Consider the following 16,272-nt stretch of genomic DNA (forward strand, 5'->3'; position numbering starts at 1 on the left):
AAGAGTCTTCATTTAATTTCGATAAAACGTGGATGATCCACATGATAGAACGACTTTGTAACGACGTTGCTATGTCATTTCCAGATGTCTTCACGGGGCAAAATGCTCACCATCGTCAAACTTCCTCGACTTCGCGTGCACGTGTACGGTCGGTTACACGGGCAGGCTATGCGACGAGGATGTAGATGAGTGCGTGATGACGTCGCCATGCAGAAACGGTGCTACTTGTCGGAACACAAACGGCTCCTACCATTGCGTTTGTGCGAAGGGCTACGAGGGCCGTGATTGCATCATCAATACCGATGACTGTGCATCATGTGAGTACGAACCACCGGCTGTTGTTTGATTTTTTTTCCTTACTTGCTACAGATGCAGATCTTTCGCTTTCATTGAAGAGTCTTGACGCAGCTTTATAGAGTGTCATCTGTTTTATCACGCAACGGCATGGATTAAATTAAACGCATTTAATAAACATCGCCGCACGACACTCAAGGAGAATCTCTTTTCTGTTGTTCACAGTTCCCTGTCAAAATGGCGGCACCTGTCTGGATGGCATCGGTGATTACACGTGTCTTTGCGTGGATGGTTTCAGTGGTAAACACTGCGAGATCGACATCGACGAATGCCTGTCGCAACCTTGTCAGAACGGTGCTATTTGCAAGGAATACGTCAACTCTTACACGTGCCAATGTCAACTCGGCTTCTCCGGAATTAATTGCCAAACCAACGACGAGGACTGCACCGATAGTAGTTGCATGAATGGCGGTACATGTATCGACGGTATCAACAATTACACATGCGTTTGCAAGACCGGCTACACGGGATCGAATTGCCAGTATCGTATCAATGAATGCGATAGCTCACCCTGCCAAAACGGTGCTACTTGTCACGATCACGTGCAATACTACACGTGCCACTGTCCGTACGGTTACACAGGCAAGCAATGCGACACATATGTAGACTGGTGCGCGGACAATCCATGCGAAAACCAGGCAACGTGCGTTCAGCACATGAACAAGTATCATTGCAATTGTTCTCCCGGATGGACAGGTAAAGTATGCGACGTGGAGATGGTCTCGTGCAAAGATGCTGCGATACGGAAAGGCGTGCCGGAGAACAGTTTGTGCAACAACGGCACCTGCGAAAATATAGGCAACAGTCATCGTTGCCATTGCCTCGACGGTTACACTGGTTCTTACTGTCAGGAGGAGATAGACGAGTGCGAGTCGGCACCATGTCAGAATGGCGCAACCTGCAAGGACCTCATTGGCTCGTATCAATGCCAATGCACTAAGGGTTTCCAAGGTCAAAATTGCGAACTTAACATCGACGACTGCCGACCGAATCCCTGTCAAAACGGTGGCACCTGTCACGATCTGATCAACAACTTCACATGCTCTTGTCCACCTGGCACTCTTGGTTTCATATGTGAAGTCAACATCGATGACTGCACGATGACCGCTTGCCACAATAACGGCACTTGCACTGACAAAGTTGGTGGTTTCGAATGCATGTGTCCGCCAGGTTTTGTCGGACCAAGATGCGAAGGCGACATTAACGAGTGCTTGTCGAATCCGTGTGCCTCGCCCGGTACTCAGGACTGTGTACAATTGGTCAACAACTATCACTGCAACTGCAAACCCGGTTATATGGGCCGCCACTGCGAGATCAAGGTGAATTTCTGTGATAGCTCTCCATGTCAAAACGGTGGCTTTTGCACGGCCAAGCCCGATAAGCACGTTTGCATCTGTCCTAGTGGTTATTATGGTCCCAATTGCGAATTTGCCGGTTCCTATTGCGACTCCGAACCCTGTCAGAATGGCGGTACGTGCCGCGTCATCGGAAACAGTTATCAGTGTTACTGCCTGCCAGGTACGACCGGTTTGCATTGTGAGTTCGATGCCTGGAACGAATGCGACAGGCACCCGTGTCAGCAAAACGCACCTTGCATAAATAAGATTGGCGACTACGCCTGTGACTGTCCTCCCACATGGTCTGGCAAGAATTGCGACATGTACGACTCAAATTTTCCTGGCGGAGTGTTCGGCAATACATCTAGAAGCTTGGATGATATTAATTGGGAGCGCGAGCGGCAGAAGTGTATTGAAAACGACTGCGCTCATAAGGCCCGCAATGAACGCTGTGACGAGGAATGCAATCGACCCGCGTGCGATTTTGACGGTAACGATTGCTCGCTGGGCATCAATCCGTGGCGCAATTGTACTGCACCCGAATGCTGGAAGGTATTCATGAATGGCTTGTGTGACGAAGTCTGCAATAATCCGCAATGTCTTTTTGACGGTAGAGACTGTGAAAAAAAGCTTCCTCCTTGCAAGTGAGTATTTTTAACTAAATTTTTTAAAATTATACACTATTCTGTATATTATGATACTCATTACTCTTGGTATATACATTAAAAAGTTTAATTATTATTGAAATTATTGATAGTATAGTTAGCTTTATTATTAATAAATTTTTAATTTATAGCGCAACATATAAATATTTTGATATGAATTTTCGTATATTTGTATTCATCATTAAAATTTTTTTACGGATGTTAATAAAAGGTTCTGGCAAACATTGTTCAATTTTATTTTTAACTTTTATTTTAATTATATATATTTAATTATATATTTGCTTTTTACAGCCCAATTTATGACGCGTACTGCAGAAAGCATTACGCTAACGGCCATTGCGATTACGGATGCAACAACGAGGAATGTAACTGGGATGGTATGGATTGCGAGAAGGAGCCACCGTCATTAGCAGAAGGTGTTATATCCATAGCCGTGAGGATGGATGTAAATACTTTTCGCGCAAACCTCGCAGCCTTTTTACGTGACATCGGTCATCATCTAAGAACGACACTTCGTATTAAAGTAGATGAATATGGCAATGAAATGATATATCCTTGGAAGGGCGAGAATGATAAAGATAAATTTCCTATCATCTTTACGCGACCAACGATCTCTTCCAAGAAGAAAGGCACGATCGCTTTTATGGAGATCGACAATCGCAAATGCATGGAGAGCTCATGTTTCTCATCGGCGAACGAGGCGGCTGAATTTTTAGCTGCTACGGCATTGAAGCACACTATATCGCGGAATTTCCCTATCGAACAAGTGCGAAGTGTCCTGACTCCTCCGCCTCCAGACTATACAGAGGGCCCAACGAATTATAAGTACGTTTTCATCGGTGTGGTCATCGTTGTGCTCGGCGGTTTGCTAGTGGGCGTCCTAGTAACCGCACAGCGAAAGCGTGCCGTAGGAGTCACATGGTTCCCTGAAGGTTTCTTAAGAACCAGCAGTGGCAGTGGCCAACGACGCCGATCACGTCGACGCGGTCCAGATGGTCAGGAGATGCGTAATTTGAATAAGCAACCATCGGTGAACTGCATGAGCATGGATGTTGTGAGCGCCCGAATACCGTCGCAATGGTCCGACGACGAGTCTGATCTTCCACCATCAAAGCGGATGCGCGCCATCGAACCGGGCTACGCGAGCGATCATACTGTCATCACAGACTACGAAGAGACCGAACCTCGCATGTGGACACAGCAACATCTAGATGCGGCTGAAATACGACGACCGGACGCAGGAGGTGTGCTGACACCACCCAGTCTTGAGCATGGCCAGGACGTGGACGCGCGTGGTCCTTGTGGCATGACACCGCTAATGGTAGCGGCAGTGCGTGGTGGCGGAATCGACACCGGTGAGGAGGAGGATGAAAGCGATGGCACTGCGGCAGTGATCGCCGACTTGGTTGCCCAAGGCGCGGATCTGAATGCCACTACGGACAAGAGCGGTGAGACGTCGCTGCATCTGGCCGCGCGTTATGCTCGAGCCGATGCGGCCAAAAGATTATTGGACGCGGGCGCTGATGCTAATTCACAGGATAACACCGGTCGTACACCGCTGCACTCCGCCGTCGCAGCCGATGCTATGGGAGTTTTTCAGATTCTGCTGCGCAATCGAGCGACGAATTTGAACGCGCGAATGCACGATGGCACCACACCGCTGATACTAGCGGCGCGTTTGGCCACCGAGGGTATGGTAGAAGACCTTATTAACGCCGATGCGGACATCAATGCCGCCGATAACAGCGGCAAGACCGCACTGCACTGGGCCGCGGCGGTCAATAACGTCGACGCTGTGAACATTCTGTTAGTGCATGGCGCAAACAGAGATGCTCAAGATGACAAAGACGAAACTCCATTATTCTTAGCCGCTCGTGAGGGCAGTTTCGAAGCATGCAAAGCATTGCTCGACACATTTGCCAACAGAGAGATTACCGATCACATGGATCGATTACCTCGCGATGTCGCAAGTGAGAGACTGCATCACGATATTGTCAGACTACTTGACGAGCATATGCCGAGATCGCCGCAAATGGTTACAGTCATTCCGAATGGTCCTCTCATGGGTAAGCGTTTTCATGACATCTTTATAATATGTAAATACCATAAAATGTTTCACTTTTAAAGAAAAATTTTATTATGTTTAATAAATTTTATTCAAAAAATTAATTACTTTAATAATTTTTATAATAAATCTTTTTTTTTAATATTTAATTTTAAATTATATGAAAAGTTTTTTATAAAGAAATAATTATATATTATTTAAAAAATTATATATTTAAAAAATTAATTAAAAAATGCTATATAGTAAGTATATAACTGTAAATAAGATAAAATCAATGCTTTATTAAAATTCTTTGTACTTTAATTACGATCTTATTTTAATGCCTATAATTTATTATATTAAATAATACTAAAAACAAGAATGTATACACTATTAATAACAAAATAAGATTTTTGATGTAACATTATTATATAACATAATTGTCTCATTTATAGGATCTTCAAATCATCCACAATTAATCACGCATCCTACGGTTATCGGTTCAGCACCGAAGCAAACCAAGTCAAAGAAACGGCCAAAGGCAGGCACGGGAAACCCAAACAGTCCAGAGTCAGAGAACGCCGGTACGGTGGTGATGGTAAGGCGAAAACCATCGGTGAAGAAGCCACCAGCTAAACCGCGCGGCGCTCAGCCTCCAAACCAGGAGATCCCACAGGGAGCAGAAGGTGCCGATGGCAATCTACCGACTAGCCCGTACGATAGCGCGAGCCTTTATAGTAACGCACTACCTCTGGTGGCTCACACTGCAACGGCGAAACAGCCGCCACCGTACGAGGATTGCATCAAGAGCCAATCTATGCAAGGTCTGCAACAACTCGGCTTGGATACTTTTACGAGCAACTACGGGCTGCCATTTCACGACCAGCTCCTAGCGCCTCATCAGCGACAACAAGGCATAGTAAACACATTGTCGCCACCATACAGTAATCAATCGCCGCCACATTCGGTACAGTCCAATATGACTCTTTCTCCACAAGCGAGCTATATGGGCTCACCGTCGCCGGCGAAAAATAGGCCGTCGTTGCCCACTTCGCCAACTCATATTGCTGCCATGCGGCAAGCAACGCATCAAAAACATGGCAGTATGCCGCCAGTGGGTTTTGACTTTGAGAATTTACCATATTCCTCGAGCCAGCAGCAGCAACAGCAACAACAGCAGCAACAGCAGCAAATCCAGCAAACGCAGCAACAGATTCAGCAACAACAGCAGCAGCAGCAGCAGCAACAACAGCAGCAGCAGCAACCGCAGCCACAGCAGAGCACGCAACAGCAGCAACAACAGCAGCAGCAGCAGCAACAGACGCAGCAATACTATCAATATTTGACGCCGCCATCTCATCATTCCGGACCCGACGTTACGCCACAGCATCTCATGCAAGCACCCGAGAGCTTCCCAACGCCATCGCCGGATAGCCCTGGTCATTGGTCTTCGAGCTCGCCCCATTCGAATAGCGACTGGTCCGATTGTATGGCCTCGCCTACGAATGCCTACGGCGCTAGTGGTGGCGCTCACCAAAGCAACAAGGGCTCTGAAGCGATTTACATATGAGGCGATTTACAGTAGCAATGGTACTCTCTTCCTCACGCATAAATTGTGAAAAGAAAGGAAAATAGAAAGTTATATGTGAACTGTGATTAGCTCGTCGAATTCGAGCATCTAAACGTTGGAAAACACGAAAAAATACGCAACGTTGACAATAAAAGGGCTCTCCATAATAGATCAGTGGCAAGAAGGTATTTTTATTTTTCATTTGTGTATATGTGTGTGTGTGTCGAAAGAATGAATGCGGTAAAGCGCATTTCCGTGATTATATATTAATAGATACCAGTATTGGGAATAAATAATTCGTGGATATAATATATATATGCAGTTACACATATGTTATAATCTTTCATAACATATGTTATAATGTTATCTTATTCGAAAATATGAACTTATTTTTTAATTATGTTCATTAATCAGGTTACCCAGCACATCTTTTCTAACACTGATGCGTATAAATATAAATGATGAAATATATATGTATACTGCGTGTGTAAGCGAGAGAGTTTCAATCAGAAATGTTATAAAACTAACGCTGGATTATGCGCTATTCGTTGTCCGCACAAAAAAAATTGAAATTTGTGAATATAATGTGAATGAACACAAATTCACTAAGTTTATCATTTCACATAATGCTTATCAATGGAATGGTCTTTACAAAATTAAAAGGCGCGAAACATTACGAATTCATTTTTAGGTTCGTATATAGTACTGCATATAATAAATCATAATATTATAAATACCTAATAAATTATAAATCACGAATCGTATACAATTTAACGCTAATTTTAGACATACTTAAATTACAAGACCGATTGTGCCTCTCTAATATACGACGTAATGTTTATAAAAGTTACACCAAGAGAATCGCACAATTTATAAAAATAAAATTCCTAAAAGCCTTCCAAACAAATGTTATAGCAGAATTGTATAATGAATTACACAGACATATCTTAACTAATCATGTATTTATATATGTATTTGTAGTATATTTTTGATATCTATCGTGTTTTACTGTCGCGGCGTCATACACAGCTCAATGAATAAACGGTGCCTTCGACTTGCCAATGTGAAGACCTAATGGACAATAATAAGTAAGGGAACGATACCTTGCTACTCTATAATAATTGTACATACTGCAATAGATTTATCAATCGTTCTACTGTGTCTGTTATTCTATGGAGACAACTACATGTAGCATGTAATGTGCGGCATTCTATTTAATTCAATTACATAGGACCCTCTCATTTTTTTCTTTTCTTGTATTTGTTTGGTTCGTGTCTTTCGAATGTCGAACGGTGATAATTTCTATTTAATTCTCACTAAATGCAGATGTAACACGAATGGGAAATAAGAAGTCATGAATTGTGCCTTTGAATTCCGTAGAATATAAGACACGCAAGTTCTATGGGTAGATCTATTATTAAATTATATTGGAAGAAACGCAGCGTTTCCAAATGGCCTTTAAATAGATTAAACGTTTATTATTAGTTATATAATTGTCAGCTTATACTGACAACATGTAATGTAATGTAATGTAATTAAATTTAATGTAACATAGACGAAGATACAAGAGTTTGTAATCTGTACGGTTGACGGGAGTTTCAGAGAACTTCTCCTTTACAGCTCGCGGAGCATCGTTCCATACATAGACATTCCATTACGTATGGCGCGCCAACAATTTTTTTCTTCCCTTTCTTTCTCTTTCTCCTTTCCCAATCTTCTCTCAACTCGCGCTATTAAGTCTCTCGGAAAATCATTTATTAAACAATTTAGCGTAATTATTAATCGTTAATGTTAATTTCTAGGTGTATGAATCGCCTTAAATTAAGTACTCGGCGCGGAGCGCTAGGATAGTTCTCTGATCTCTTTTCTACCAAAGCCAAAACAGCATTTTTAATATAATCGTACGCTCACGGTGCATACGAATGATATACGTAATGAGTAATCATGACGCATTATCATAAAGATGATTGTTGCAAGATAAAAATAAAGATAGATAGAAAAGAGAAGAATGTGTGTGTATGTGAATGTGTATGAATAAATGAACGAGTAAATGAAAGAAAGAACAGAAGAAAAGAATTAACTATTGTTGCGGGATGAAGAAAGTTCGTGCGCGTGCTTTTGCAATATTGCCAGTGATACATATTTTCGTATGTTATACGAAGGATATTACTGGTATTATCGATGACCTGTTTGTGAAAACGTCGAGAATGGTTCTGTTTTAATTTTATATCGAAAGATGAAATTGTAAATGTAAATATTCCTTCATCTTTTCTATCCGCTCATCTTTTACCGTTAAGTACTTTTATATAATTGTCTTTTCTCTCCTGAATTTTTGTACAAACTGTTTTTACATATTTTTTTTATATATTATGTTATAAGTTTAGCTGTATTACTATAATTCCATAAGGCGTATCGCATAAAATAATCATGTCTCCTTCATCATATTATTATCACATAAACCTATTTTATATATCGTATGCAGTTTACTATTGCATCTTAGACTGCCATGCAAATGCGATCCTTGATGCAATTCTGAATTACATACACCGGTGTAATAGAGCTTTTTTTCAGTCGTTGAACATATTGTGAGTCCAACATAATTTCAGTGCTTGCTTTATGATCTTCCAGAGGAAAAGAGTAGATATTTTTTACTTGTATTTTTGTAACAAATTACATATCTTTAAAACTGCCACACATCATGAAAATTACGTGGATTCTGTCAAGTAATGAAAATAAAAATATAGACAAAAATATTTTCTGTATAGAGAAATAAGTATTTTAAGAAAATTATACAAAACTATGCACATACATACATCATATGTACATATATACATACATAATACATATATACATACACACGTATACACATACATACGTACATACATACATTCATAAATATATATACTCATTCATACATATTCTCTTATAGTATTGCGCCACAAGTAAAATAATCACACAAAAATGCAACTAAAAGTACAACCTTTAAAAAGGATAATGAACTCTAAATAGTATTGAATAAAGATCTGCAATCGATTCATTTTTTATAAACGAAATTAGCAATACGTAGATATTATGTGTAAATGATTAAGCAAGCAAATGCAATTTTATCATGTGTTCAAAATTTAACAGCAACTGCTCTCTGATGCACCATTATTCTGTGTTAAACAAAGAGATGTAATTCTAAGCATTATGCTATAATAATTTACAATTATTTACAATAGGGTAGACAGACCGATTATTACGCTAGATTTTGTTATTCCTTGTAACTTGTAAAAAGTACTGAGTTTTATTAGTATTAATTATTTTGTAAGCAAGGATTTGTTCTCGGTCCTATTATATTATTCTACCCCGCAACCCATTCTCCCATATTTTTATAAATAAGTTATGTCTTTTAAACACAAATGTAATAATAAAGATAATCTAACATCCATAATAGAGTTGTTCTTTTTTCAATGTTTTATTATTTCTATTTTATGTCTTTTGCCAAAAAACGTTTACAAAAGCCGTGCGATATAATACCTTAATAATATATCAATAATTTTATGGCATAGAACAATAACAATATTACTTATCGCAAGCATCTGTATCTCGGAATATAATTTCTAAAAAAAATTTTTGTAATATTCTTAATTCTCAGCATGTTATGTTTGAAAAGATTAATTTATACCTAACTTATTTATTTTTACTAGTGTACATTAATTTTATTCTCAATTTAACTTATTCTTTATTTTTTCCTAAATTTTTTCTAAAATTAAAAAAGACAAAAAATAAACCAAAATTAAAGTTAATCTATATTGATAATAGAAATAATTATCCCTGGAGGAAAACATTTTAATAAAATTCTGATGATACCAGAACATAACATCGTACGCACTTTGTGCGCGCAAATGATCTTAAACTCATAAATATAAATATAATATATTAAACACACATGATCCTTGTTTGTAATAAACATACATCTTTTACGCAAAAATAAACGAAACTTATAAATATTCATGCGCATGAGTATACTTCGGGCTAAACAGAATCCTTAAAGGATTTTTAATAAATTTTTTTCTAATATTATTCACCTTTAGACACTGTCCTCGTACTTGTACATTTTGGTACAAAATGTAAAAACAGTTAAAAATTATTGATCTTATCGTATACATGTTCGTGTGGATACTTGGGGATAAATAGAGTACTTTCTGACCTCGTTTATTAATAAATTTTTTTTTTTTCTAACGTTGTTAGATTTATTAATTTTATATTTATTTTGAAACATTTTCCATAATTTCAGCAAAATTTTATCACAAATTTATTATTACTTCCGAAAAAATGCATTAATTTATCATTATAAAGTATCTGATTTTTTTGTTGCAATTTCATTAAAAATTTATCAAGTTTAATAAAATTTCCTTTTTTATTAAACTAGACATTACAGATGCGCGCTTTGCACGCGATATTTACCTTTTTATTTTTTATTTTTTGAAAATAAACTACAATGATAATTGTATAGATAATCATCTATACAAATTTGACAGCTGTCAAAATTTAATCGCAATAACAGTTACTCTCGCAAATATAGAAAATAATTTTTTCAGCGAAACATAATTAAAATTTTATCACATATGTTTTTTGAAATTTCGTAAGATTCTATAAAAAATTAAATTCATCAAAATCTCATTAAAAATTTTCTATTAGGTTCTTCAATAACAGTTGTAAAATGAAATTACTATAACACAATCTTTCTCGTATTCGCTTATTACTCATTCAACTCGTCATTTGTATAGTGAAAAAATTTTAGAGAAACAGCTGTTTAAAATAAAGGAAATTGTGTTTCTCGTGTATGGGAATGGTTTGAAGAAACCCGCCATCTCTGTTTTTTTTTTCGGTTTGACCGCGATAACCAGCAGCGGCTTTACTTCCGCGGCCACACGTAACGGTCGCGCTACTGTGTCATTCGTATTGAGATTTTTTGAAGAGTATTTTTATTGAAATTTATTTGCAAACGGTTTGTACATAAGTCATCCTGTCTCAGCATAAATTGTTGAATACGAATACGGACGCTGACAGATCAAACCGTTGCTCGTCAGACAGCGACAAGTAAGGGAATACGATGTCATTTCGGAAATATTGAAGAGCTTGAATCTTTGGATATTTTGCACAAATTTTCTAAATTTAATTCGAATTTTGAACTCGACGACCACACTTTACGACCGCTCTGTTTTCTGACACAACTCAGTACTCCGGTAAGATTTCAATCTCCTTCAAATAATTGTTATTTAAGACATCACTATAACCTCAATAACCTCATTATCTATCGTAAACGAGTTCTATTAAAGATTTAGATGAATCAATGTCTATTGATATGTACGAATTTGTTATCAAAATTAATTATAATATTTTGTCACTGTGCATCAAATATTCGTGGAATCTTACCTTTATTCACAGGTGTAATTTTTTTCAACAAGAGGATTCCTCAGCAGTTTAAAATAATGGAAGACTCTCTCGAAACAGTCTGTCGTCCCCAAATTTTTTTGTTGGCTATGTTGGGCGATTGAATCGTCAATACGTCGAGGAAACATGTACAGATGTTACGGACTACTATCGGGTGGATGACAGGCTCGTCAAGGATGGAGTCCAGCAAGAAATCGGTGCCGAGTAGTAGCACTGTCGCACAATCCGAGAGCTCAGACTCTATAGAGGTATGTATGGAGCATTACGAAAAATCTAAGCAGCTTAAATGCAAAAGCTTATTGATTGAACTCTAGAATGATAAACTTTTTTTTTCTAATCTCAAACGTGGATTATATCATCGCCTTTGTCATGAAAAAAAACAAAGAAATTTTATATAGTACAATATTGATTTCAGTCCATCTCCAAAGATGGACTGCTTGCAGAATGCTTGGGAAGAAAACAACTTGCATATATAATAATAATATAACTCAGTATGACGTTTGAGGTTAAAAAAATAAGTTTATCATTCTAAGGTTCACGATATCGTAAACATTCAATAATTTGTTGCATTTACAGGTAGACAATTCACGTACAGTTTTGCTAAAGATAGCAACACTGTACGCGGAGCGTCTTATGAATGATATTTGTCTTGTTGTGGATGGCGTGGAATATCCAGCACATCGACTTATACTCTGTGCTTCTAGCGATGTTTTCCAAGTAAGTGCAAAAATCTGAAAGAAATAAAGATTTTATCTAGAGTGATACTTAACATTAGAATTAACCGTTTACATGTAAAATGTAATTACATATATACAATATAAACTATATAAACTAGGCTCACTGCCAGTCTCTGAAACCTGTAAAAATGACTGAGATATTAAAATAATATGACTAAAAATAATTTGCAAATTAATTGATATTGTTTAGATTTAATTTTTATACTAATTTGGTTAAAATATTTTTTTTGAATATGTAATTATATTAAGTTTATTTTTGTTTATGAATTGGTTTAATTTTTTATATTTATTAGCTGATACAGTAATCCTATGTTTTGTGTATTATCCATAAGCAATAATTTATACAAATTTAGAAGATTCAGATCAAAAATTAAAGTTACATTTCAAAATGATGTCTACTTGAATTATTTACATATTGTTTATATATATTTACATGAATTTTTCTTTAAAAAGTACAATGTAAATTATCATAGATTAGATAACACAATACAAAAAAACTTTAGTTATAAGATTAATATATATATCTGACTTAAGTATTAATAAAATAAAAATATATAATGTTAATAATTAAACAGAATGTAATTTTTATCATTTTTTATAAAACCTGTAGTGATTGTTTACATAGATGATATGTAAAACGTAATTACATAGTTTACATTGTATACATCTGAAGTTATATTTTACGTTTAACGTTCAACACTTCAGATTCAAATTTCATCAGAAATCATGAAAATGTACATTTTGTTTTTTAATTTTTAAGTTATATATTTATTTTATTGGTACCAACATCAGATATATTAATCATTTTATAACTTAATTATTTTTTTCTGCATATATTATTTAATTTGTAATAATTCTCACAGGTTGTATTGTTTACATGAAAATGATTCGTGTAAATATAATGTAAACAATATGTACATAATCCATGTAGACATAAACTTGAGACGTACGGGACAATCTGACTCAGTGTTGATTAAATTACAGGTGATGCTGATGAGCCCGCAATGGAGCGAGTCTCAAGAAAGCAGGGTAACTCTCCAAGAAACACCGCAGTGTGCACCAATATTTAGCGAATTTTTGCGCTATTTTTACACTGGCCAGATAAGGATAAATCATAGCGTTGTTCTACCGATATTGTCCTTAGCCGATAAGTACAACGTCAAAGATTTGATATCGTTGTGCCTTGATTACATGCGGAATCATGTCGCACTGGCTGCTATACACGGCACTCTGGTATCGTGGCTGCAATACACGCTGAATTGCGGGCATCATGACATTAGCCAAGCGTGCCAAAACTTCATCAAGTGGAATTTGGAGCTTGTGGCCAAGACTGCAGATTTTGGGAATTTCGATTTAGATATCTTAGTGTCCTTGTTGCATCAAAGTAGTTTAGTTGTGAAAGATGAAATGACGCTCTATAAGTGCCTAGAATATTGGCTGAATTATCAAACAGGTCGTTTGAGAAAGCAGCTATCGCCGGACGAGTTGGAGGCGACGTTGCATCAACTGGTCATAGCTGTTATGTCGCCTGTTAGATTCCCAATGATGTCACCACGACAATTGGCAGATTTGTTGCTGTCGCCATTGACAAAAAAGTATAAGGAATTCTTTGTGGAACGTATGTCGATCGGCATGTCTTTCCATTCAGGACAAATCGACAGAGTTAGAGAAGTCAGCATGAACGAAGAGGATGGCGCGTTGCTCTTTGAGCCGAGATTGTATACCGTTGATACATGCAGCTCGTTATTGACCATAGAAAATTTTCACAGTTTGCCATCGTATCATATGAGGACACTTGTATTTTCTAGTCACTCCAGTTTAGCGGAATATGCAGGCGATAGAGTTTGCGAGTGGGTAGTAGACATTTATCCCAAAGGTGTGTGGTTCAAGAAATTTTTTCTCATAGTATGGCAGGGCACAGTGGAGATGCCTGAGCACGTCAAGCGATCGGTAAGATTGTCGTTGACCTGCAAGGAACCGTTAAATAATAACATGCGTGTGAAAATCGGAGTTTTGATTTACGGTTTGCAAGACGGCGTTGAGCATATTGCGAGAGTTACCGAAATTATTCACAGATTTAGTAAGAAGGATCGCGTTTTGAATCTCGACGATCTTTTACCATTCGAGGAGCTCAATCCACAACAGGGCTCAGTATCGGAAAACGTGGTATCTCCCTTTTTAGTGGGTCCCAACAAAGACATGCTCAAATTACATATTGTTATATCGCCAGCGAATTAATATTTATTTTAAAAATCTGCGATACGAAAGTGTTAGTGTCAAAAAATAAATATTAAAAATGTTCATGTTCTACATCAGTGCTAAGATTTGTAAGTCATTTTTGACTTAAAATTGAAATGTGTTGGTATTTGTGTCTATTCTCATTCCTACTGTTTATTTTATTTTTTTTACAAAATACCATTATGATTAATTTTTAATTATATATATATATATATACTATTATTATATATTAAATATTAATTTGACACAGACACACCGTATCTACTTAATTAAAGCATACATATAAAATTATATTTTCTTATTACATATAATGTATTCTTTGCAATTGTATATATTTATTTTAATATTATATAGTATGTATTGGTAATAATTTACTTCTAAACTTTGAATGATACATGTTAAAAATTTTTAACAATCTCAGACTAAATTTCGCTTCTAAAACAAGTCTAGAAAAAACAGCTATAAAGTTAAGAGTAGAAATGACAATAGAACACATTGTTACATTTCAATTTTAAATCCAAAACAGATCCTGCAGGTCTGTTCTGTAACTTTTAACGACGGTTCGATGTCGATATTGTAAAATTGCACAAATATTTTGGCTGATATTTATAATCGATTTCTTATTTCAAGATGAGCATATTGCAAGAGATTTGAGTAATTTCTTAAAATAGTAATACAATTCTATGATTGATAACATGTTAAGATTGAAATAATCTTAAAAATAAAAATTGTTTATATAAATACTGATTTGTATATAGCAAAAGAGCTGCAATGACTCTGTAACAATACCAAACTGTCGTTAAAACATACAAAATAAACTCATTAAACAGCACTGATCTAGATTTTTACAGGAATTTTAATAAAAAAATATGAATTATAAGTTCCTGAATTCTTTATAGTATACAGTTACATTAATTTTATTTTTTAAGATTTAAGAAAGACGAATATTTTTCCAACATATATAAAACAATTATATAAAATGATATAAAACATGTATTCCGTATATTTTCGGACATTTTGTTCCTAAATCTCATATATGACTGACTTCATCAAACGTTACACTATTTACATTTATATGATCCCAATAAGGTGTATGTATTACATTGCAAGTATAATAAATGCAATGTAATTCAATAAAAAAAGAAAAACTTAGCATATATTCAGTAAAGAAAAGAACTTAGTCTCTGCTATTGTGCTGTAAGTGTAACTATTGTAACTATTTAAAATTTAAACATATAAACTCCTATTCCTATGATTTTATCTAACAGCTGTGTGCGTGAGTGCGCATATTGTATATAATTGAGAATGAAAATCAGTGAGATTGTCATAACACGTAACAATACAGAATGCAATTTGTGAACATAGATATGCGTTAATAGGCTGTATGTTATCCGATGTTCTGCAAATCGACATTTTTGTAACGAGACATACAATCGCCAAACAAAAAATAACTAATTTTTCTAAAATATTGCAGAATTTGCAAATATTCTATCTTATTAAAGAGAAAAAAATGGGAAAATGCTTTTTTTTCAAAAGTGCTGTTTTTTATTCTATGAATGCATTTTTAAATGCAGTTTACTATTATTAATTATTATAACAAATTTGGGATATTGAAATATGCGAATTTAATGACTGTTGCATATGATTTTATATATTTATTATAATATTTTGTTTTCTCGCTACTTCAATGACAAAATTAATTATTGGAATACCACAATTATATTTTAAATATCCCATGATTATTTTCAAGTTATTTATGCAGCGACATTATTGTATCCGCAATAAAATATCTGAGACTAAATAAAACATTTATTCTTAAAAGTGTCGTGCATTAATACTTTTACATAATTTTTTATTATAATGTTCTACGTAATCTTAAATCGTGTTC

At 36.0% G+C, this 16,272-nt stretch overlaps 2 protein-coding genes across 2 annotated transcripts in view; both read left to right on the forward strand.

Moving 5' to 3' along the window:
• The window catches only part of LOC105835647 (neurogenic locus Notch protein), a 131,828-nt gene extending 122,425 nt beyond the window's left edge, over positions 1–9,403 (forward strand). Inside the window, exons 8-11 of the mRNA XM_028194271.2 lie at positions 85–317; positions 520–2,335; positions 2,648–4,422; positions 4,856–9,403. Coding sequence (XP_028050072.1) covers positions 85–317; positions 520–2,335; positions 2,648–4,422; positions 4,856–5,970 — 4,939 coding nt within the window. The 3' untranslated portion in view covers positions 5,971–9,403. The remainder of the gene's footprint in view (positions 1–84; positions 318–519; positions 2,336–2,647; positions 4,423–4,855) is intronic.
• A 1,202-nt stretch (positions 9,404–10,605) lies between these two features.
• Positions 10,606–16,205, forward strand: LOC105835649 (BTB/POZ domain-containing protein 17). Its single transcript, XM_012679114.3, has 4 exons — positions 10,606–11,201; positions 11,404–11,657; positions 11,986–12,126; positions 13,131–16,205. Exons 2-4 carry the CDS (start codon positions 11,544–11,546, stop codon positions 14,382–14,384), a joined length of 1,509 nt encoding a protein of 502 aa, XP_012534568.1. The 5' UTR covers positions 10,606–11,201; positions 11,404–11,543; the 3' UTR covers positions 14,385–16,205.
• The last annotated feature ends 67 nt before the right edge of the window (positions 16,206–16,272 follow it).

Source organism: Monomorium pharaonis, chromosome 3, assembly GCF_013373865.1.
Source record: "Monomorium pharaonis isolate MP-MQ-018 chromosome 3, ASM1337386v2, whole genome shotgun sequence".
In the NCBI taxonomy this organism is placed as follows: domain Eukaryota; kingdom Metazoa; phylum Arthropoda; class Insecta; order Hymenoptera; family Formicidae; genus Monomorium; species Monomorium pharaonis.